This window comes from Sapajus apella, unplaced genomic scaffold (genome assembly GCF_009761245.1).
Source record: "Sapajus apella isolate SASKATOON/1434 unplaced genomic scaffold, GSC_monkey_1.0 scaffold1, whole genome shotgun sequence".
Taxonomy (NCBI): domain Eukaryota; kingdom Metazoa; phylum Chordata; class Mammalia; order Primates; family Cebidae; genus Sapajus; species Sapajus apella.
Window position 1 is genome coordinate 83,700,634 of NW_022436941.1, and position 25,463 is coordinate 83,726,096.

General features: G+C 44.3%; 1 protein-coding gene across 1 annotated transcript in view; it reads right to left on the reverse strand.

Moving 5' to 3' along the window:
* SNX18 (sorting nexin 18) overlaps positions 1 to 13,457 on the reverse strand; it is a 27,183-nt gene extending 13,726 nt beyond the window's left edge. The window contains exon 1 of the mRNA XM_032280918.1: positions 11,598 to 13,457. Within this exon, the coding sequence (XP_032136809.1) occupies positions 11,598 to 13,218 (1,621 nt within the window). The 5' untranslated portion in view covers positions 13,219 to 13,457. The remainder of the gene's footprint in view (positions 1 to 11,597) is intronic.
* Positions 13,458 to 25,463: the final 12,006 nt, after the last annotated feature.

Genomic DNA, 25,463 nt, shown 5'->3' on the forward strand with positions numbered 1-25,463 from the left:
ATCTCTACTAAAAATACAAAAAATTAGCCAGGTATGGTGGCAGGCACCTGTAATCCCAGCTACTTGGGAGGCTGAGGCAGGAGAATCACTTGAACCCGGGAGGCAGAGATTACACCACTGCACTCCAGCCTGGGGAACAAGAGCAGAGCTTCATCTCAAAAAAAAAAAAAAAAAATTCTGTGGTTCAGTTCCCATCTGCAAAATGGGGAGAAGAAGAATATTTCCCTCAAAAGCTCCTATGAAGCTTAAGTAGATATAATGAATATAAAATACAAAACATCATGCCTGGCACACAGGAAATCTTCAAAACATGTTAGCTATTTTAATTACGATTAAATGTCACTCTTCAGTTTGAAACCTTTAGTGACTCCTGGCTGCCTGTAGAATAAGTCAATGTTCTAATAAGCATATTACGTATTATAGTGTAAAAAGCACCAGTCTCAAGTTAAGGCAAATAACGTACTCAAATCCTAATTCCCCTCATTAGCTCTGTGACCCTGGGAATCACTTAACTTCCCTGAGCCTCAGTTTTCACAGCCACCAAATGGGATGACACCACTTTGGGGGAGTTAAAAACTGTAATGCATTAAATAATGTCACCCTAAAATCCACATGGAATCTTTGACTGTGACCTTTTTTGGAAATACGGTTTCTGAATATGTAACTAGTTAAGGTAAGGTCATTCTGGATTAGGGTGGACCCTAAATCTAGGACAACTAGTGCCCTTAAGGGAAGACACAGAGACAGACACACAGGAAGAATGCCACATGAGGATGAAGGCACAGGCTGAGGTGATACAGCTGCAGACCAAGGAACACCAAGGACTGCTGGCAACCACTAGAAGCTGGAGAGGCAAAGGAGGAGTCTCCCCTAGAGCCTGTGAAGGGAGCATGGCACTGCCACACTGTCCTTCCAGACTTCTCATCTCTAGAACTCTAAGAGAATCCATTTCTGTTGTTGTAAGCCACCTAGTTTGTAGGAATTTGTTACAGCAGCCATAGGAAACTAATACAATAGATAATAATTAATGCTGAAAAATATTTTTGCTGAAATTAATGCTGAAAAAAATATTTTTCTGCACGATCAGCTATCGTATTAATAACATAGTTACTCCATGTTACACACGAGGAAACAGAGCTCAAGGCTGCACAGTGAAGTTGGCAGGTAGTCAAACCCAACTGGTTTTAGTCCATGCTCACAATCACTCTGCTGTCTTACCCCCTCCTGCGTGGAATTAAGACAATGTACTGCTTCTGAATTTTCTATTGGAGAAAAAAAAAAGACATATATAAAATGCTTGGAATACTGCCTATCACATAGTAAGTACTCAATAAACAGTAGCCACTCCCACTCCCCTAACCTGCTTGTCCTCCAAGTCAAGGGTCAGCAAACATTTTCTTTAAGAGCCAGACAGTAAGCATTTTAGCCTTTGCAGGTCAAGAGGGAAAACTGAGTTTATTATGTAGGTACTTAGAGAACCATTAAACACAGAATCATTAAAAAATACAAAAACCATTCTTAGCTCAAACACAGGTGCCTAGTGACTCTGGCCCGTGGGCTGTAGTCTGCAGTCCCCGCTCCGCGCCATCTCCAGGCATCTCTATTGGTGACCCAGAGCCTCCCATCTGCAGCTTATTTTGTACTTCTCCCTGTCCCTTACCCCACTCTTGCAGCCAAGCAGCCTCTTCTGTGTTCTCCTCTCACCCCCATGGATACTGCCCCCATTAGGACGTTATGTAAGAGCTCTGCATTTCACTTAACCCCCAACCACGTTTTACACCTGCCACCAGGACGTGCCCATCTAAAGCAGGCCTGACCATGTCAGCACCCCATTTGATCTTCTGTGTTTCCTCCATCACCTCCGATAGCAGCTCTAAACACAGCAGCACATCAAAAGCATGTGAGGAGCTTTTCAAAGAACATCAATGTCTAGGCAGCACAGACATTCTGATTCAGATCCAGGGTGGGGCCCCATTTTCTGCTGTATCCCCTCAGCGGCTGGTTCTGAGAGGCTGCCAGGACTGATCCCATATGGTTCAGCCCAGAATGCCCTTCCCCCACTCTGCCTGCCTGGTAAACTTCCACTTGTTTTCAAAACTCTTCTTAGACTGAGACTGGCAGATGCCACCCCTGAACCCTCCCATCCACTCCCATAATTACTCCCTCTGTCCTATTTCACATCATGGTAGATGTCCACAATTGTGTGTCACACGGTATAGTGACAGATCCTCACTTCAATGACCTGAGCACTGGATACCTCGCTTAACAACTACTGTATGCTTATCAAGCCTATCCTAAAGCATTTCAAGATGAGGAGTGCACTTTCCACCTACGCTCCTCCAAAAGTCACACTGTGACCATGTTTCAAACGGGGATTCCAAATGCTGCCCATTCAAGCCTCTAACACAAACTGACAATTCCCTTCTATCTCCTGGACTCCCATGCACTGTCCTATTCTCAGCACTAAGTTAAATCTACCTTTTATTTCAGTCCTCTGTGCACACATCCTACCCCCTCGTGGAGCTGAGTGAGCCTTCCTGGAGGGCAGGTACCTACTGCTCCACACATGAGCTCAGTGCTCCCTGTGTATCCAGGTCAATCAACAAGGTTGAATTTGTTCTCTGGAGCTTGTGCTCTGAATTAAGCAAATGAGACTCCAGTAAAAATATAACTAAAACTTACCAATGAGGAAAATGTGTGTGTGTGCATGCATAAGTTTAAACACCAAGAATCAATATAAAGTGAAATCATGAGGCATACAATATTAATTTTCTGGTGCCTTAAGCATTTGCAAACTTCCTCTCCCCTCCCCAACGAATTATGGAAAGTCATTTCATAAACACATAATTCTAAGACTTTTAAATCACTCACATGTTAATGACTTCATCCATAAAATACATCCAGATTATATCTTTATTTCCTGTACACTTTTAGACTGTTATCCATCATAATACAAATGGAAAAACAAAACATCTTATAAATCTATTTCAAGATCAACCAAGTGGCCACTGAGTGCCTACTTTATTAATTCAACAAGAATTCATTAAGTACTTGCTACACATATATAAAACAGTATTTAACAGCTATACAACGCAGGAACATAAAAACATAATTCACACACTAATAACTGAGCGCTGCATATGACGATTATTCACAAAAGGACTACAATCCAAGGGGGATAACTCCAAGGAAGGGGACTAGACCTGAAGCTTGACAATGCTTGTGTTGGGGGTGGGGGTGGGGGGAGAATGCGTGAGACCCATCTACCTAAAGGAAGAAAACTCAAGTCCTGATTGCCGTTCCCCATCCCTGTTCTGACAATTCTTATTGTAGGCCAGGCCAAAACTGTGGAGTCACCCTTGATGACTCCTCTTTCTCTGGCATGCCGCATCCTTCACAATCCCATCCCTCAGGAAACCTGTTGATTCTACCTTCAAAATATATCCAGAGGGGTAGCCCCACCACCACCTCTGTTGTCTTCACTCTGGTCCAGGCCAGCAGCATCTCTCACCCGGATTACTGGAGTATTTCCTACTGGCACCCTGATTCCATCCACCTTTGACTGCCTTAAGCCATTCTATTCTCATCGCTCTGGAGTAAGTCTGTTAATATGTCCAGCTGGATGTCATACCTTGGCTCAAAACCCTGTAATTGCTTCCATCTGACTTGGGCTTTCATTCCAAGTCCTAACAGTGACCTGCAAAGCCTTGCAAATCTGACTTTCCATGACCTCATCTCCTACTAGGATCCTCTTAATTCCAACCACCTGGCCTTACTGTCCCTCAGCCTGCCTGGCGCATGCCCACCCCAGAGCCTTACTTCTCTGCCTGAAAAACTCTCCCCTGAGGATACCTGCTTGGATGACTCCCCCGACTCCAAAATGATTCAGGTCTCACTTAAATCTCACCTTCTCAATGAGACCGACGTTGAGCATTCTTTCCAGTACTTCATCCTGCCTCCCATGCCCTCCTTTCCCTGCTCTACTTTTTTCTCCTAGCACATACCGAACTCCAACATACATTAAAACTTACTTCCTGTGTTTGTTTTTCAGTGAGAGTCTCCACCCTGCTAGACTGCAAGTTCCACAAGGGTGGGGATCTTTGTTTTGGCCACTGATGCAACACCAGTATCTTGAATAGTGCCTGGACAATGATGGGTACATACGTATTTGTTGAATAAAATCCAGTTTATCTTTTAGAGGGTTCTACGAATAAATCTAATGATTTTAGCTCCCCTACCTTCACTGTCCCGTTACCTGCTAAATAACAATTTATTTAGCAGAAGAGGAAAGTCAAATCACAGTGAGAGATAAGTCATAAGAAAAGGTACAGAAATGACATGTAAACTAAAATTCATTCAAATTGAAGTTTAATCAAGCTATAAGATCAATATCAGAGGCCAGGTGTGATGGCTCACACTTGTAATCCCATCACTTTGGAAGGCCAAGGCGGGTAGATTGCTTGAGGTCAGGAGTTCAAGATCAGCCTGGCCAACATGGTGAAACCCTGTCTTTAATAAACAAATACAAAACGTAGCCAAGTGTGGTGGCACATGCCTGTAATCCCAGCTACTTGGGAGGCTGAGGCAGGAGAATCGTTTGAACCCAGGAGGTGGAGGTTGCAGTGAGCCGAGATTGCGTCACTGCATTCCAGCCTGGGCGACAAAGGGAGACTCCATCTCAAAAAAAAAAAACAAAAAACAAAAAAAAACCGGGCTGGGCGCGGTGGCTCACGCCTGTAATCCCGCCAGTTTGGGAGGCCGAGGCAGGTGGATCATGAGGTCAAGAGATTGAGACCATCCTGGCCAACAAGGTGAAACGCTGTCTCTACTAAAAATACAAAAAATTAGCCGAGCGTGGTGGCACATGCCTGTAATCCCAGCTACTTGGGAGGCTGAGACAGGAGAATTCACTTGAACCCAGGAGGAGGAAGTTGCGATAAGCCGAGAATGCGCCATTGCACTCCAGCCTGGGCAACAAGAGCAAAACTTCATCTCAAAAAAAAAAAAAGCATCATAATTTATCTCTTTGGTGGTCCTATTAAATTGGGTCAGAGAGAAGTTGCTCCAGCTGTCTACCATACCACAGTTTTGGAACACCTGGGAACCCTCACCAGGCGGCAACAGGCCACTTTCACACTGGAAGTACCTAGTGAGGTGAGCCTGCAATGCATGTTCATTGATCTCAACTAAATGTGCATAAATGCTCTTTCACATTAATTAATAAGGGCTTTTCAGGTTCCCAGATAACAGTCACATAAGCAGACAGAACACTATTAAAACTAGCCTGAAACAACATCTAAAAGTTTCCTGCATACTTAAAACTACTCTTATTTATTTTAGAAGTCAACTAACAAAATGGTACCTGGGAAATCATGAAGCTCACTTTTACAGATGAGGAAACTGAAGCTCAGAAACATTAAGTGATTTGCACCAGAATATAAGTGATATGGGTTGGGGGAGCCAGCAGGAGACAATTTACATACATTCTTCAAGGTAAAAACCGCAAACCAGTGATTCCAAATAACATCTACATTTATCCCTATTACCATTACTTCTGGTGTGTAATACTGGGCAAACTGTTTAAAGTACATATTTAATTGCTAAAGACTTTAGGCTTTTGTACTTTTGCCTGCCATTCGGGTGGCAATAGGTTGCCAGGAAGAATGATAAAATTACTGGAATTGTCCTTCAAAGGAGAGTGCCCTTAATTTTATTTTTTATTTTTACTTTTATTTTTTTAAGAGACAAGGTCTCACTGTGTTGCCCTGGCTGGATTTGAATTCCTGGCCTCAAGTGATCCTCCTTCCCTCAGCCTCTCAAGTAGCTGGGATTGCAGGTATGTGCCACCATGCCTGGCTGCCTTCTCCTTTTAAATTCACCCAACTATTTTTCAAAAATAAACATTTAGTGACTAGCTACTATGAACTATAACATTTAATTCTCATGCTGAACTTGTGAGGAAGTGCCCCCGCTTGGCCAAAGATAACTGAGGGTTATGCAGGTTAAAATAACTTGTCCAAAACTCCTCCACGCTCACACACTGGCCCTCCAGAGCTCATGCTGGTCCAGACAGGCCAGCTCCCACTGCGACAAGGCTCTGCGCTCACGACTTCTCGGCTTGGCATGCCACCCCTTCACTGGCACAGCTCCCTCAGCAGACCCAGCCCCATCTCATCCCCTTGGTGCAACTCCAGGCAGACTAGCCCCTCAACCAGGCTCTCAGAAACCTGGCACAGGGAGCTGCCGAGGCTAGCTGACCTGTCTTTATCACTAGTCCAAGAACTCACTGAAGACCAGAGGCCTATTCACCCCTCCTGCAGACACTGGCAGACGGGCAGATTCTAGTCTGTGTTGTATAAACGTGGGAATATGATACAAGTCTGCCTTCCAGATATAACTGCATCAAACGGAGCTCAGCATTACTCTGCCACTTTATAATCCTTTAGTTAATGATAATGGAGCTTCAAAAATATGCGGCAAATTAAATCTAACTTGATATTTAAACTTAGATTTAAAAATACATGAGGCAATACAATAATAGCTTTTTATTCAGCCCAAAAAGAAGGAACATATTAGTTTAAGGGAAGTGTTTCTAAGAGAATCACAGAACTTCTCACTTGTTTTGAGTTCTGGCATCATGCTTGGAAGTCCTAAGATGACCACACAGGATGGCATTTCTGAACAAGGAAACCTCATAGGCTCCCTGAGTTACTGGGAGAAGGTGGGTGGGAGTGCAGGTCCTCTGCCTCCTTCCAATCTCACTGATCGGTGTGACTCTGAAGGCTTTGCAGCTCAAAAAAGAAGTCTGAGAAACCCCTGACAGGGTGGTATGAGCAGTGACCACACCCAGTTTCATGCCCGACTGTCCTTGGCCAGTCACATTTATATTTTAACCAAGGAACTGAGCCATGTATTTCGAAAGCCCCAAAGGTTACCTTATTGTCACTAAGAAAACACAAACCGGGGGCAAAGACTAAGCAGCCCCAGATGTGTTCTCTAAAAAGACTTCACATCTTTCTAGATAATAGCTGGGGTAAATGCAGGGGACAGGAAAAATGGGTTTAACTAAGATGGAGTGAAAACAAAAGGGATGAACGGCCTCAACTCTAGTCCAGAGGTTTCAAAAATAAGGATGAATTTGCTAACAGCCCTGACTTCTTAGAGCTTTTCTCTGTATTCCTGGCACCACCCTTTCAGGGCTATTTTTAGCCACAGGAGAATGGGAAGCAGACAGGGAAGGTCTTAGTGTGGACCAGCCGTACCTTGTGTGCCCTGCTGGGACTCCAGCTATCTTTAATTAATGTCTGAGGGACATCAGGTCAACTCTACCAGTGGTAAAAGGAAGCACAATGGTGAAATTCTACCCAGCAAGACTGATAGGCCACTACTGTTATACCATTCCTGAGGTCCTGGCACTGTTTTTTATTGAAAAAGGGCTATATCTGGAACATTTAGAGAGCAATGAAGTAGATTCTGCATATTTAAGAGGACAGAAAACAGGACTGCTTATGTACTTATCTAGTCCTGCCTCCCTGCTTCACACAACCCAAACTGACAAATCAATTTAACACGATTTTACACCTTTTCTCTGGAATAAAGACATTTCACTTAAAGTAACTCCCTCTAGTCATCTATATTTAGTCCAAATTCCTAAACAAGAATGAAACCAATATTTCTCATAATCTTCTACAGTCTTTCCTTTTTGCAACAGCCCCATGAGGTAAACCTAAAGCTTTTAAACCTCAATTTGCTGCCAACCAGATTTAGCTTTATTAAATATTACAGATCCATCGTATCTTTGGAAACACAACTGAATATGCCAAGAAACTAATAATAAAATACATTCCTCAGTACACCCCAAACTCACCAACATCAGGAATTTGGTATGCTGCAGACAGGCATGATAAGGAAGGAGAAGATAAAATACTAACACTTTTGAAAAAAAAAAAAAAAACAAAAAATACCAGGACCACAGGGGTTACATATTGGTAATAAAATGCCTGGTCGGGATCAATGAGCTGGCTATGAACAAAGAACTTAAAAGACTCTGTTAGGTCAAAGCCAAACACAAATAAAATCACAACAGATTCTGAATTCCCATCTAATGTACCGCAAACTACAGCAAACTGCCATCTTTCTTCATGCAATTCCATTAACCTACATAGTTCTGTTTATCTAAGACTCCATTTGTTGACAGAAAAAAATCAAAATTCCAGAATTCTCTTTTAGCTGAAGGAACTATATGGCTTTCTTCACTTTTGCAGAAAGTATGTACACTAAAACCATTATTGAAGGATGGGTTCAGTATTCAGTATTGTCAGGAAAATGTCAGCCCTCCATATTTAAGAGTATTTGAGTTTTCCACCCTCATTTTGTAGCTGGGTTCTCACCAGGATAGCCTCAAACATCCGTCCTGAAAGGAGTGTTGTTTTCTGAATGGGACACAAAGGCACACTGCAAGAGATGCTCACACTACAGAAATGTCACTCGGGTTGAATGCCTGGGAAGTTTGGCAAAGAAGGATCTTGCTTCCCCCTTCCCAGTTTGTATTAATTAAGCCTATATGGTAAGGAGGAGATACCATGAGATGACCAAGTAAAAATAAAGCTATCAGGAAAGCACATCAAAAGATAATAATTTGATGGAGAAACTTACGATGGGGTTGATAGTTAAACCACAGCCAGCAGTTTAACACAGCACTCTTCAATAGAACTTTCAGCATTGACAGAAAGTTCCATCATCTCTGTTGACCAACAATCAGTTCCTTAGTCACATCAGCCAGATTTCAAGTGTGTAACAGTTGGGGTGGGGGAGGTAATGGAACTGAGATGCTCTTTACAACCACAAGTCCTGAATACACTCAAAAAGCTTTACCCTGTCTTACGATGTTTGTCTCATCTATGCTCCTAAAAATGGCCTACATCCGCATCCTTGAGAAACACTGGCTGTAAGCAAATGCTTTCAGCCTTAAGTATTGCACACTGTCACTTTAAACAGTAGTACTTTAGTCTAAAGACATGTCATCTAGGGACACACAGGCTCACTGTACATTACAACCAAGGTTACAGCAGAAACAAACTATACTGAACATCAACAGCTGTTTTTTATGAGGTTGATAGAAAGAGCAAAGTTCCTAGAGGTTATGTTTAGTGCTCTTGAATCTGTTTAAGCCATATAAAATGATACTGGTTTTAATGAAGGAAGTTTTTCAAATCCCAAGTGACAGGAGACAAATCCAGTTCTATAATTTAAAAAAGATAATCTAGGCCAGGGATGGTGGTTCACACCTGTAATCCCAGCACTTTGGGAGGCTGAGAGAGGGGGATTGCTTCAGCCCAGGAGTTAGAGACAACCCTGGGCAACACAGCCAGACACCTGTCTCTACAAAATAAATAAACAAACCATACGGTTTTGTTTTTTATTTTAGGCACAGGGTCTTGATCTGTCACCCAAGCTGGAGGGAAATGTTGTGATTATGGCTCACTGCAACCTCAAACAAATTACTGGCCTCAAGCAATCCTCCAGCCTCAGCCTCCTTAATAGCTAGGACCATAGGTATGAGCCTTCATGCCACACTAACTTCTTTATTTTTTGTAGGCACAAGGGTCTCACTGTGATGCCCAGGCTGGTCTCAAATTTCTGGCCTTAAAGCGATCCTCCTGCCTCAACCTCCCAAAATGCTGGGATTACAGGTGTGAGCCTGGCCATAACCAGATGGCTCAAAAGACTAAGAAGACCATTGCTGTAAACTCAAAATAGATATTAGAACACACACCATAACTTTTCTAATACATAATTTCAAAAGCAGGGCACTGGACAAAGGCTGAGTGCACGGTGTGATTGACAGTGAATGAACTGATACCAACCTAAAGTAGACAGACACCGGCAGCCCAGCACACATGTCCAAGTGTCTGTACTCGGTTCCCTCCTCTCAACTATTTACCGACAGTCTGCGCAAACTCACAGAACTGTGTGAAAGGGCAGCCAGCACAGGTCCAGAATGATGTAACACAATGGAATTTAAATGCTAAGTTCCTCCATTAAAGGCTTACAAAGTCAGTTCCACCAACACCAGTCAAAAAAGTCAGATTCATAACAATGTATGTTTAAAAAAAAAAAAAAAAAGGCATAGGGAATGTAGGGAATGTAAATACAGGTTTAATATAGGCCAACAGCAGTATGACTGCACAAAAAGCGAATTCAGTATTAGACTGCATTTACAAATTGCAAATTGCCAAGAAAGTTATTATTCTCTACTAAAATTAGTACTGATGTCCAGGGTACTCCATTTCAGCAGCAGCAACAAGATTCAAAGCCTTTGATCATTCCCCCAGCAAGCCCCTTCCCCCGTAACAGTCAGAAGACCAGTCACACATTTGAAAAGGGAAGGAAAGAAGCAGAGAGGAAGGAAGCAAGACTGCTGTCTCCAAATGTCTGAAGGCGGCTCCAGGGAACAGAAAGACAATCAAGGAAGGCAAACTTCAGTTCAATACAAGGAAAGACATGCCAGATATCAGGGCTGCTCATAAACAGACTGGCCCACCAGAAAGCCAGTCGGCACTCATCACTAACGACCAGACCGGCTCAGAAAATGTAGGTTTTCCTGCTCAGGAGGTGGGACTGGATGACTCCCTCTGCCCAGCCGCCCCTACAGTAGACTTTCACAGGCAAGACTGCCTCCCTAACTCCCACACCTCCCCATTCTTTCAATCAAGGCATTCTATCAGAATGCGCATTAGTGAGAAATGTTAAGACAAGCACTACTGCTATATTTTATTTTTTTAATTTGCAAATTCCAGTGCTTTAGCAAAGGTCAGAGACACTAACAACTATTAATAACTCATTAGCTCTGACAGTTGGACAGCTAACTCACTGGAATACCAGTAACACTGCTCTCAGGTACAGTACTCAGATTAGATTCACTCTATGTGGTATCTCTATACAATGCTCCTAAACAATGTTCTCAATTTCAGTACATTAATAGATTCCAAACTCAAAATGAGTACGCTCTTCCTGAAATTGGAATGAGCCTTTTACTTCACTTCGCAAAGGCTGCAGGCAAGAATTCTTTGCAGGAAGCTCTTTACCTCAGAGAATTATCTCAATTCCTCTACCAAAGCAGAGATGGAGAGGTATGGAAGGGTGAAAGCAGACTTCTCTATTTGCAGACACCGGTTCTTCCCCATTATTTCCTCACTTTTTGAAACCCACCACTAAGTGACAGTGCACTGTGCAAACAGATGCCTAACATGGTTGGGTCTCCTTCTAATTCTACCCTAGTCTCAAGATTACAGATCTAAGCAGCTCATGACTCAACTATTCAAACTCTAAAATGATAGCACTGTCGTCAAAGGTACTCTTTGAACCTTCCAGGAAGAGTACTCACTCCCTACTGAGAGATACTCGAGGAGGAAGCTGCCTGTCGAGCAATCCACCTTCCACTCTAGGGAAAAGACCCAGGCGTCCACGTCTTTGCTCGCTTCCCCACCTGTAGAATATGACTGAGTATGAAACCCACAGTGGTACTGATGTCAAAGTCACCCCTTTCAGCATGCACAATACACTCCATATCGCCTGCTCTAAGGGCCAGGGTTTACCTTTCTGAACGTGGATGATGTCCGGGAAGTTGGCCAGATGCCCCTGATACAGAGCTAATAAGTCCATGACGGGGTCCAGGTCCTGCCTGGGCTGCTCCGCGAAGAGCTCGCCGATGGCATCATAGGCATCTCCGGTGAAGGCGATGGCCTGGTTCAGGCCCACCGAGAAGGCCTGCTGGTCCAGCTCAAAGGCCTGGCTGAGGCCGCGGAAGGACTGGCCCACCTTCTGATACTCCTTCTTGAAGCCGGTCACCTGCTTGCGCGCGAACTCGTTGGCCGTGTGGTTGAGCTGCAGCGCGCTGTCGTCCATCTTCTTGGTGAAGCACTTGAAGCCGTCGATCTTGCTCTCCACCTCCTGCAGGTCAAGGGCAGCGGCAGGGGGCGTGCTGAGGGTCAGGAAGAAGTTGGCGCCCACCATCTCGTCCTTCTCGGCCTTTCTCTTGCCCTGCTTCCAGGCTTTCTCGTCGGTGCTGCTGGGGCATGTCAGGAAGTGCTGGAAGACGTCGCACTGCGCCAGCACGGGGTGGCTGGCCATGTGGTTCATCCACCAGATCAGGCCCTTCCTGCGTTTGGAGATGAAGTCCTCCTCGAAGCGGCCGGTGGCCTGCTTCTCGGGCAGGTGGGGCACGGAGATGACCGGGAACTTCTCCGCCAGGCGCGCGTAGAGCCAGTCGAAGTGCTTGTAGCGCCGATGCACAGGCACCTGCGTGTGCGTAGGCACTAGCTTGTAGGATATGTAGCTCTTCATGCCCTTGAACTTGGTCTGCTTAGTGGGGTCGTCGATGGTGCACTGGAACGGGTAGGGGTTCTCCTGCCACTCGGGGCCGTAGGGCCCCAGCACCACGCACAGCTTGTCTCCGTCCTTCACGAAGCCTGACGCCTCCCCTAGCACGAAGGCCTCCCCGCCGGACTTGACGAAGGTAGAGAAGCGGTTGAGGTTGCGGCTCACGGTGGCCGAGCTCTTGGCCCCCGACGCGTGGTGCTGCGGGGGTGCCGAGCCGCCGCGGGAGCCGAGGGACAGGTCGGAGCGGGTGGACAGGCGGTAGCGGCCGGCTGCGCCCACGCCCGCCGAGGACGAGCCGTCGAGGTCCGGGTATGCGCCGCTGCCCAGCGCGCCCGGCTCGTCCGCCACCGTGGAGCTGTCGTCCCACTCGTCGTCCCAGTCATCGTCACTGCCCTGGCTGGCCTGGTAGCCGCCGTACAGCTGCTGAGGCGACGGCTGCAGGGCGCCCCCGCCGTACGGGAAGCCAGCGCCGGGCGGCTGGAAGGTGCTCGGAGGCGGCGCCTGCTGTGGCTGCAGCAGCGGCTGGAAGGCGTCGGACGGCGGCTTGAAAGAGGCGGGCGGCGCGGCGGGCAAGGGCTCGAAGCCCCCGGGGGGCACATTGGCGTAGCGGGCCGGGGCGCCTGGGCCGCAGTCTCCCGCCGGTCCGGGCTCGGGGGCACGGATCACCTGCACGTAGGAGGCCGGGAAGAGGCCGCGGTCGCCGCGGCTGTTGACCCCCTCCAGCCAGCCCTCGATGTCCTGCTCGCTGCACAAGCTCAGCACCTCGTGCTCCCGCAGCGAGATCTCGCCCGGATTCTCCGACCTGAAGTCGTACAGCGCCCGGGCGCGCAGCGCCATGGTCCCGGCGCCCCGAGCCGAGGCTCGCCTGAGGGGCCCGCGGTGCTGCTCGAGCCCTGGCGCGCGGACTGGGGCTCGGGAGGCGGTGCACCCACGCTGCCCGAACCCGCCAGTCGCGCCCTCCGCGCGGCTCCGCTCGCAGCACCTCCGCTTCCCAGCGCCGACTGCCGCGCTGGGCCGCAGCCGCCGCCGCCGGTTGGGGGCGGGGCCCGCGGCCTCCCACGTCTCCAGCTGCGCTAATCCACGGCCGAGAGCCGCGTGCCAGGCGAGAGCAAGCGATGGCCGAACCGCCGAGCCCACCGCCCGCCTCCGCTTTGCGGCGGCCACTGCCCCCTCGTGGCCGGCGCTGCGAAGCCGGGCACCGGAGTGAGCGCGGCTGACGGGGGTTTCTATTCCGAGGTGAATTATCTGAGAATTTTTAGGCATTTAAGTTAAACATTCTCCAGAAGGTAAGTTAGTATTTGCACGCCTGATAAACGTTCCCACTCTGAGAGCTCAGTGAATGCTCCTGGAATGGCTTAACCCACTCACGTAATAAAGCATTTTGCAATGCAAATTAGCGATTGCACTAAGAAAACAGGATTCCTCTGCCGAGGGGTTGTTCACCTGTGAAAGCAAGCTCCCTTCCCTCTTCTGCTCAAAGAGAGGAGATTGACAAGAACAAAGTAAGGGCCAGGGAAGGTGCTGTGATTGACAAAACTAGAAGCAAAGGATTATGTGCAGAGGGAGGAACTGGAGAATTTCCAGTGCAATAAATGCGCACACATTTATTACCTGCATGTGTCGCCTGTCCTCCCAAAGATATATGCAGTGCAGTGAATGAGAGCTCAAACTTCGGAGCCAGGCTTCTGAATCTCAGTCTGTGTTCTGACACTAACTAGCTGTATGACCTGGAGCAAGTCACTTAGATCGTACCTACCTCCAGGGGTGGCTGTGGGGATTCGATCATCAGGTAATCCCTATTTCACAGATGAGGAAAGTGAAACAGTATCTGGCAGGGTAAGCAGATTTGAAGCGTTTGCTGCTGCTGCTGCTGCTGTTATTGTTGTTTAGAGAAAGCAAAATTCCTGGCCTCTTTCACAAAGAATAGGGGTACTAAACTCACAATTGCAGGGTGCATGCACCAGGAAGCGTCCCAGTGTTCACAGTGCCGCTCCTAGTCTGCGGTCAATGACCATCCATCCATCTGTTGTCTCTATGTCTCACTATATTTATATTATTTTTAAGATAAACAGATCAAAAATCACTTCCTGAAATAATCAGCTCCAATCTATGGTTGCCTTGTTTCCTGTCTTCTTTTCCTTCAGCGTATAATTTGCCCAAACCTTTTCTTCTCTTAATCCCCTCTTATTAAGTCTAGCCTAATTATTCCTTTGAAGACGCTTCTAATTGGACTTCAGCATTCATGTGTCATTAATTGCAGCCTGTCCTCTGACCCTTTTCAAGGAAATCTGGGAAACGGGCCAGAAGAGTGTACAATTATTGTAAGGGCTGTGGTATTCTAAGCATCTTGTACAAAACCACCAACCCACTATACCAGAATTACTCCCACAGTGTTTATCCTAATGCAAAACCTTAATTCAATTCAGTAAGCAAATTCTAGATTACATTTTTAGCTGAAAATTCTGGGGTTTGACTATTCTCAGAGTAAGCAACAGGGATCATTGAATTTCAATGCCGACATTTCATGTGGTCAGAAACATGAAGTCAACATTAACTAAACCTCTAGAAAACAACTCATTTTACTTCTGAAAAGCTAACCTGGAATATGTAGGATCCATAAATTTAGTTTCACCCCATCTATTCATTTAGTAGTTACTCAACATTAACTAAACCTCTAGAAAACAATTCATTTTACTTCTGAAAAGTTAACCTGGAATATGTAAGATAAATAAATTTAGTTTCACTCCATCTTTAGAATTAAGTACAGTAACTTTGGGCTTATGTCAGGTGTGGAAATTCCAGGAGTTTAAAGTGATGCTTTTTACAAACTGGTTGAGCTACTCTAGAAACAGTGGCTGAGGAACTATTGCGTGTTTGAGGTTGTTTGTGGCACTGGGGCATAGCCATCTGCAGGTGCTTAGTTTGTAGGAGTCCAGTGGGAGACCTTTGTGCTTGCCACACATCGGGCTTCCAGAAGGACGAAGATGGGCTGTCATGATGGGCTGCCATGATGTTTGGCCCTATGCCTCTAGTGGTAGGAAAAATCCTACCTCTAGAGGGTCTTGGATAGGTAGAAAATTGTGCTCAAGGATTAACAACCCATAACAGTTCCATCAGGGAAATAGATGCAGTAACACATTTTGTAAAGATCTCTCTAGAAAATGGAGCATATTATTCATAGTTTAGTTTACACAATCATTATAACCATCCATAATGCTTCTATAAAGTTTTTAAGGGACACAAAATGACCCCAAATAATTGCATTTTCTTACTTCCTCCCTTGGCCTGAGAGGCCTTAGATGGCCTGGCCCTTGGCTATCTTTCTAACCCCTTTTTCCACTGAGAGAAGCCACAGTGGTTTCTTTGCTATTTCTGGGACAAGCCAAGCACGTTTCTCGCTGATGTTTTTGCCTTTGCTGTCCTCCCTCCCTGGAGCCCTCCTCCTCGAGATCCACCATGCTACATCATCGCTGCATTCGCTCAGAATCATGGGGCTCTCTGTCCCTCCTTTCTTCTCCTGCCTTGGAGACCCCAGAAGATGGAGGGAGCCTGGGTCCCTGAGTCACTGACCCCAATCGTACTTTGTGAGAGAAAAATCAGTGGCTTTGTCAGGCTAAGCCACTGAAATTGCAGATTTTATTTGTTGAGGCAGCTGCTATTAATTATCCTAACACAATTTCCCTCCCTTCCTCCCATCCCCTGTCCATCCCCCAGTCTCACTTTTCTTTGAAGCACTTATGACCTAAGATAACTGCCTCCCCCTATTACAACGTAAACCTTTTCAGGGCAATGAGTTTTTCTGAGCACTGAGGATATAGCAATGAACAAAACAGATATGATAGGAAACCAGTTAATATTTGTTTGATGAATGTAAGAATGCCCACTTACATCCTCCCTGGATGAAGTCAGCTCTCCTCAGTAGCTCTGAGTCTGGGTCGGCTTGCCTGGGCCCCTCTGCCACCCAGAGGGTGGCTAAATGTTTCTAAGGCAGCTACGTAACACTTCTCTTTAAATCAACAACATTAACAGTGTCACAACCACCCAGATCACCACTGCAAATTTTCAGATTGCTAGACATTTCACTATTGTGGAGTGGGTCATTATTATTATAATTAACACCATATTTATATTTCCCTGGAAAACACTCATGTAATGTGTTAAGCATTATGTAAATATGTACATATGATTTTAGATGCACTTACACGTTTCCTGTGCTATTTCCTGCTGTATTTTCATACCAGCTCGTCCACACATAGAGCAGATATTGCATCCCCACTGTCACAGAGCAGGACAGCCAGCTGCAGAGAATGTGGTCTGCTGAGGTCAGGTGGCTGGGGAGTGACCCAGCAGCTACTTGGCTGTCCTGAGGACTTCTGTTCACGGGGTCACAGGTCTGCAGTCTGCTGGTGCCTCAAAACTACGATTATTGTTACATAGCATCCAGGCCCAGCACAGTGGCTCACACCTACATATATATATAATATATATATGTAATGTTGTTTTATATATTTATATATTTTGTATATTTATAAATAAAATAAAATGGACAGCATCAGCCACTTACTAGAAGGTTTGTAGCTGAGGTTTAATAGAAAGCCAAGGTGGTCCAATCACTTGACATCAGAAGTTCAAGACCAGCCTGGCCAACATGGCAAAACCCCATCTCTACTGAAAAAAAAAACAAAAAAAAATTGGCCAGGTGTGGCAGTGCATGCCTATCATCCCAGCTACTCAGGAGGCTGAGGCATGAGGATTGCTTGAGCCCATTAGGTGAAGGTTACAGTGAGCCAAGATCATGCCACTGTACTCCAGCCTCAAAAAAAAAAAAAAAAAAAAAGCCTACATTTAAAATCAGTGCTGCATCTGAAAGGAAGGCTATTTACTGTATCTGTTTATTTGGTTTCACCTGGAATTTAAACTCCTTGGCTCCATGAAGGCAGGGGGTTTTGTTTGCTTTGTTCACTACTGCATACTAAATTAAATACTTGTCAAATGAATGAATGAAACTTTCCAAACCTTAATTTCTTAGCAAATGTGAGAAAAAAATAATCTACTTCATATGATCATATCAGGACTTAATGAAGTAATATGTTTGTATAGTGTTTCACAGTGCTCCAGATGAAAAGTAATTTTAATATAATTAAAAATATAGTCCAAGTATTAGTTAAAATCAATTTCCCAACTTGTGCAATTGATCCTTGTAGTGAATAATTAGCATGGATAATGTTCATATTTGGGTTCTATGATGTTAGCTGCTTCTACAGTGGTTTTTACAGCTGAGAATGTACAAGTTCCTCGAAAATTATCCACCCCTATTGAAGAAATCTCCCATTGTTTTTATTACTGGACCTCCTTTATATATAGCTCATTTCTGCTCCAAAATCAAATCAAGGACCTGATTCAATATTCATTACCTGACACCTCCCTTAATAAATTTTCCTCTTAGCCGGGCGCGGTGGCTCACGCCTGTAATCCCAACACTTTGGGAGGCCGAGGCGGGTGGATCACGAGGTCAAGAGATCGAGACCATCCTGGTCAACATGGTGAAACCCCCTCTCTACTAAAAATACAAAAAAATAATAATAATAAATAAATAAATAAATAAATTTTCCTCTTTTCTCCAACATGTATTTCACTAAATTAAGTCAGCTTTTGATTGATGAGTGTGTTCTTGTAGATGTGTTTTCCCATTTTCTCTGTAACTGTCCCATTTTGTTTTGTTTTATTTTTTTGAGACAGGATCTCACTTTGTAGCCCAAGCTGGAGTGCAGTGGCATGAACACAGCTCAGTGCAGCCTCAACCTCCCAGGTGTAAGCAGTTCTCCCACCTCAGACTCCCCAGGAGGTGGGACTACAGACACGCGCCACCATGCCTGGCTAATTTTTGAATGTTTTGTAGAGACAGGGTTTCGACATGTTGCCCAGGCTGGTCTCTAACTCCTGGTTTCAAGCAATCCACATGCCTTGGCCTCACAAAGTGTTAGGATTACAGGCGTGAGTCACTGCACCCAGCTCACATTTTAATAGTTTACAAATGCATGTTCCTCAGTGTTTTGTACCAGAAACCACAAACTGTCAAATCTAGGCCAGAATCTAGTCTAATGCTTAATTTGACCAGTATTTAAAATGTAGGAGATTTCTTGTTCCATAATATTGATTCTGACTTCGTGGGGGAAAAAATATAATCCGTATTAACTGATTAAAATGATGATCGAGCTGGGCTCAGTGGCTCATGCCTGTAATCCCAGCACTTTGGGAGGCCGAGGCAGGCGGATCACCTGAGGTCAGGAGTTCAAGACCAGCCTGACCAACACGGAGAAACCCCCGTCTCTACTAAAAAAACAAAATTAGCCGGGTGTGGTGGCATGTGCCTGTAATCCCAGCTACTCGGGAGGCTGAGGCAGGAGAATCACTTGAACCCAGGAGGCAGAGGTTGGGGTGAGCCAAGATCATGCCATTGCACTCCAGCCTGGGCAACAAGAGCAAAACTCCATCTCAAAAACAAACAAACAAAGTGATCAAAATTTTTTTAAAAACATTAAAAAAAAAGAATTTAGAAAAAAAATCCAGACCAGGCGTGGTGGTTCATGCCTATAGTCCCAAGTACTTTGGGAGGCTGACGCAGGCAGATCACTTGAGGTGAGGAGTTCGAAACCAGCCTGGCCAACATAGTAAAACTCTGTCTCCATCAAAAATATAAGAACTAGCTGGGCGTGTTGGCATGCACTTGTGGTCCCAGGAGGCTGAGGTAGGAGAATTGCTTGAACCTGGGAGGCGGAGGCTGCAGTGATCTGAGACCACGCCACTGCAAGGTCATCCTTCCAGACCTTGTTTCTCTTCTCCCAAGAAGCTTTTCTTGGCCTCTCTTCAGAACAATTTGCTCCCTCCCTTGTGTTCTTGCCGCTTTCTGTTCAGACCTGTTTTGTACATATATCCCACTATGTTGTGAGGATTTATTACCAGTCTCTAGGTCTGCCCCCATTTACACGGATTTTAGGTATTAAAATTCCAGGAGTTTCAAGTGATGACTTTTACAGACCAGCAATATCCTTGATTCATAACCTGTATTCTCCATGGCTATCTTTGTGGCAGTAATATTCAGGGTTATTCCAATGTTTCATGTTAGAAGTGATCAAATGTGTAGTAGCTGTAGGAAACATTAAGCATATAAATGTGGACATTAACCAAATCCGAGAGAAGAATGGAAGGAGGCGTTTGGGGATAAATATAGTGAGTTTCAGTTCCTGGACGTGGAAGTAGAATCTTCAGTTCTCATCCTTTAGTTTGGAAAAGAAAAAAAAATCACTTGTAAAGTTAGAATATGGAGGTCAGGAAGAAAAGAGGGGAAAAAAATGAAATAAGCACCCAGTTGCTCTAGGAAAAGAGCCTTGTACTCTTACTTTCCCTTACTGCTAATGACAGTGGCTCTCCCCAGAGCAGCTGTGTCTCTTGGATGAACTCTAATGAGGCCTTTAGCTCATTAATATATCAGAACTCCATTCATCCACCTTTGCCTGGAGGTCAGAAACTACAGAAGAACCTAAAATTCAGAGAAGCAAATCAGCAATCAAGCCTAAAAGAATAAACAACGAAACAAAATCTGACTAAAAATGTACTAAAGATTGATTTTCACAATATACTGATACTCATTGAATAGCAAGTAACTAACTAATGTGTCTATAAGACAAGGAAATGACTTGGAAGAGAAATGAATATGTATATAATAGAATATTTATCACATTGAGAACTTAATCAGCATAGTATTCTAGGAGAGTATAGCAAGTTACAAAATAGACTTTTTTTTAAGGGTAAAACTGTACAAATCTAGGAATCTTAGTTACATGAGATGGGTACCAGCAGAACTGCTATTTACATATGAAAGAGAGGCGTTTAAATAGAAAAGATAAGTCGCATTTTAAAGAAGCCATTGGCTGGGCACAGTGGCTCATGCCTGTAATCCTAGCACTTTGGGAGACCAAGGTGAGAGAATCAGAGGCTGAGGAGTTCAAGACCAGCCTGGGTAATATAATGAGACCCCATCTCTACAAAAAAATTTTAAAAATCAGCCAGGTGTGGTGGCACACACTTGTAGTCCCAGCTACTTAGGAGGCTAAGATAGGAAGATCACTGACCCCAGGAGATCAAGGCTGCAGTGAGCCATGTTTGTGCTATTGTACTTTCCTGGACAACAGAGCAAGACCCTGACTCAAAACAAAACAAACAAACAGAAGCCATTAATTCAAATGGCCTCATTGGATATAAGGACTAAACTCTGATTTTTTATCTTGCCCAAATTCCTATCTAAGGGGTCTGGGGAGTCACGCCCTACAAATCATAAATTCTCATCAGATGGATTTTATTTAACTCTATATATCATGACTTACTTTCCACACTTACTCTGGCATCATAACATTTCAAGACAAAAATCAAAATATTTTATCCTAAAACATGTTTCATTGCCATATTTTGAAATGGCCCTGCAAAGCTGTTCTTTGTGGGGGAAAGTTTGGATCTGTAAAGAATCCCTTAACATAGCTAGATCTTTTTTATTCCAGACCCTCTGAATCCTGAAGAGACTAATTAAGATCTGAATAGGAAACATTTGTCATCTGTTGTCTCTAAGGGCAGTCACTTTAAGATTTCAAAAGAACTTTGGTCTTCACAGTCTTCATCTTAACCTGAGCATTCCCTTTCTATCAATCCCAGATCTTTAGACAAACTCAACCAATTGTTAACCAGAAAATGTTTAAATTTACCTATAGACTGGAAGCTCCAGCTTTGAGTTGTTCTGCCTTTCTGGATGAAACCAATGTGTTTCTTAAATGTATGTGATTGATGTCGCATGCCTCTCTGAAATGTATAAAACCAAGCTGTGCCCACCTTGGCACATGTTCTCAGGACCTCCTCAGGGCTGTGCCATGGGCCATGGTCACTCATATTTGGCTTAGAATAAATCTTTTCAAATATGTTACGGAGTTTGGCTCTTTTTGCCAACAGATAGGTAAGTAACATGTGGGCCTGGTGGAGGGGCAGGGAGTGGTAGGGAGGTGGGGGCCTTTGGTGAACTAAGGAGGACTTGCCCCATCTAAAGGGGACACTTGGACTGAACTCCTGCCCCTATGGTTTTATGGAGGAATATGGACCTTGCGTTGTCATATAGCTTGATTTTCCTGAGAAGCCAGAAATTCTGATTTGTGTATAAAAAGTAGTAATTTCTAAAACATGTTTGCCAGCCATCATGTATTAAATGGCAAGGTTTGCCCTCTTGGTCTCCAGTATGCCACAGCCATTTTTGAAAGACCAAGTTATTTCTTACCTGTCTTAATGCTGATTTTAGAAAAAATTCCCGAGACCTGGGAGGTGATGCTGTGTGGCATGCAGTCTACCTCTCTTGGAGATTTCTCTTTTTTTTTTTTTTTTTTTTTGAGACAATCTCACTCTGTCATCCAGGCTTGAGTGCACTGGTACCATCTCAACTCACTGCATCCTCCACCTCCTGGGTTCAAATAATTCAGTACCTCAGCCTCCCAAGCAGCTGGGACTGCAGGAACACATCACCATGCCCAGCTACTTTTTCATATTTTTAGTAGAGACGGGGTTTCACCATGTTGGCAAGGCTGGTCTCAAACTCCTGACCTCAAGTGACCTGCCCACTTTGGCCTCCCAAAGTGCTGGGATTACAGGAGTGAGCCACCTCACCTGACTTCTCTTGGAGATTCTGAATGATCTTTCAGTTCAGGCCATAGGCGTGGCAGACATTTGAAGGAGGAATGACCATTTCCAATCAAGGTGAGATTATGGATTTTCCCCAGAGCAGCTATGGACAAGCCCTCCTTTAGAGAAAAATTGCTGCTCTCTTTAACATGAATTCAAATGTTCCTTCTCTTTTTTTCCTTGAGATGGAATTTCACTTTTGTCACCCAGGCTGGAGTGCAGTGGTGCGATCTTGGCTCACTGCAACCTCCACTTCCCAGGTTCAAGCGGTCCTCCTGCCTCAGCCTCCCGAGTAGCTGGGATTACAGGCATGTGCCACCATGCCAGCTAATTTTTGTATTTTTAGTAGAGACTGGGTTTCACCATGTTGTCCAGGCTGGTCTCAAACTCCTGACCTCATGTGATCTGCCCACCTTGGGCTCTCAAAGTGATGGGTTTATAGGCATGAGCCACCACACCTGGCCCAAATGTTCCTTCTCATAACAGGAAAGAAGGGTTCCTTGTGCTTGAACATTTTCCTGGTCTCATTCTATGTATATTAGCCAAACTAAGAGAACATATTTATAAAAACTAGAGGAGCAATGGAGAAATGGAGGAGATGACCTTTCAATGGCATAGATAGCACTGATGTCAACAAATTTCACATAAAGATTTACATATGTCCCAAGTGTCATTGTCACAATTTTCCAAACCAACTCAAAAATATACCTAGAGAAGGCCAGATGCAGTGGTTCATGCCTGTAATCCCAGCACTTTGGGAGGCTGAGGTGGGAGGATCACCTGAGGTCAGGAGTTCAAGATCAGCCTGGGCAAAATGGTGAAATCCCGTCTCTACTAAAAATAAAAAAATTAGCTGGGCATGGTGGCAGGTGCCTGTAATCCCAGCTAGTGGAGAGGCTAAGGCAGGACAATCATTCGAACCTGAGAGGCGAAGGTTGCAGTGAGCCAAGATTGGACCACTGCACTCCAGCCTGGGTGATAGAGCAGGACTCCATCTCAAAAAAAAAAAAATACACACACACACACAAACACACACACGCCCCTACAGAAGAATTATCCAGGGTATCACCCCCACCTCCATCTGTTCTCATGTTTTACAGCAACATAATATCCTACATAAGTAGGCATACTGAAGGAGCACAGGGAATAGACAGCTTTCATATAAAATAAATAAAAAGATTAAAATTCAGTACAGTACCATCATATAGAATATGAGAGACATTTTAAAAATTTTCAATTAAAATTCAGGAAAATAAAACATTTAAGTGAACATGGGCAGTTTCCTTTTTAAAGAAATATTTTTAAATAAATTTTATCTAAAACAAAGATAACAGTTCCTTCCCAAAACAAAATCCCTTCTTCCCTGGGGACCAGACTGCCTTTGTTATACTAACAGATTAGCCACAAGATTTGCAACTTCCCCATTGCAGGGAACATCACTATTGTAGAACTGAAGATTGGCTTTTTTAGATGTCTTTTCAGGTTTTTGCATTTCTGATGATTGATGGCTCTATTCAGACCCACCAACCTGTCCAGTGGCCCCACCCAGAAGCAGACTCAGTGCACGAAAGGACCATTTTCCACACCCCTGTGATTGCACCCGCCAAACAATCAGCAGCACCCATTCCCTAGCCTCCATCCCCTCAAACAAATTATCCTTAAAAAACCTTAGCCTCTGAATTTTCAGAGAGACTGATTTGAGTCATAAAACTCCAACTTCAGTTGGCTCTGCATAAATTAAACTCTCTATTGCACTTCCTCTGTCTTGATAAATTGGCTCTATCTGGGCAGTGGACAAAATGAACCTCTTGGGCGGTTACACTTTCACCCCTGTGGAGGCAAGGTCAGGAGCTGGTAGCAACACCTAATGCTTTGCCATTTCAGTATCTACAAGGAAAAGGTGTTTGCACTACTTGGCAAAAGATGCCAAAGCCAAGCTCTCAGGAACAAGATATTTTGTCTTGTTAAGATAATCGAGCTTTCCTATACTCCAAAGGACTACCAGTAGACCCAGATTTAATTTTAAAACACACTGCTCTAGAAAGAGATGAGGAATAGGTTCCTGCTATTGGGGCTCAGAAACTGATACCTCAAAATATGGCTCTACAAAATATCTCAAGCACTGATCTTAGACCTTAAATAGTGATGTTATCCCCAGAAATAATTTGGGGAGGGTCAGAATCTTGCATACTCCAGCTGCATGACTCCTGAACCATAATTTCAAATCTTTTGGCTAATTTGTTAGTCCTAGAAGGCAGTCCAATCCCCAGTCAAAAGGGGGTTTGTTTTGGAAAAGAGCTGTTATTTTCTTTGTTTTAAATTATAAACTAAGTTCCTCCCAAAGTTAGTGTTGCCTACACCCAGGAATAAACAATGACAGCTTGGAGTTTAGAAGCAAGATGAAGTTGGTTAGGTCAGGTCTCTTTTACTGTCTCAATTATAATTTTGCAATGGCAGTTTCAGTATGATAAGATGACCAGGAAAAGCATCATAAACAAAAGTAAGTTTTGATATGCAGATTTAAGTCAATGCCTTCTCCATTTAGAGTCTAGTAATCTAGTATCCTTTTCTTCCTGGTATGGAGATGGAGATACTTTCACTGATGGAGATTTCTTTTGTAGATGTAAATTTCTCTCACACAGGATAATTTCTCAGAGACTCTTCTGTGTCTACAATTTCTCAAAATAATAGCTCAAAATTATCCGTATGCCAAAAAGGTATATTTTGGCATGTATATTCTGGTCTCCTAAAGTCATATTTGGGGTGACTTGTCCTGGACCCCATCAATAGATTGTTCTCATTTTTTGCAGCAACATAATATCCCACTATGTAGGACTATTGAAGGAGCACAGGGAATTTCACCCCAAAAAATGGCTTCCTGGTATAATGAGTATTCTGAAAGAAAAACCCTTAGAGATCAACAAGCATTGGGAGAGACTTTCCCCCTATCTACATAAAGATAGGAGGGAAAGATAGAGAGAAAAAATGTTCCTGTGCCCCTCCTTGTTATCTTATTATCCATTACAGGAACGAGACCAAGAATGTAACCACATCTGAACAGACCCTTTTACAAGAAAATGACCATCTCTAAGTATCATTTAAATTCCAGAGAGAATGATTTACAAGTTAATTTCTGCTTCCCAATCCAATCATTCTCTCTAATTATCATTTATTTTTCCTCAGTAGAATTCCTCTTCTCCCATTCCCATAACCTGTTTTCTCAGGATACCCCCATTCTTTTTTTTTTTTTTTTTTTTTTTTTTAGGACAGTATCACCAAGCTGTGTTGCAGTGCAGTGATCATGATTCAGTGCGGCCCCCCCTTCCCAGGCTCGGATGATCCTCCTACCTTAACTTCCCAAGTAACTG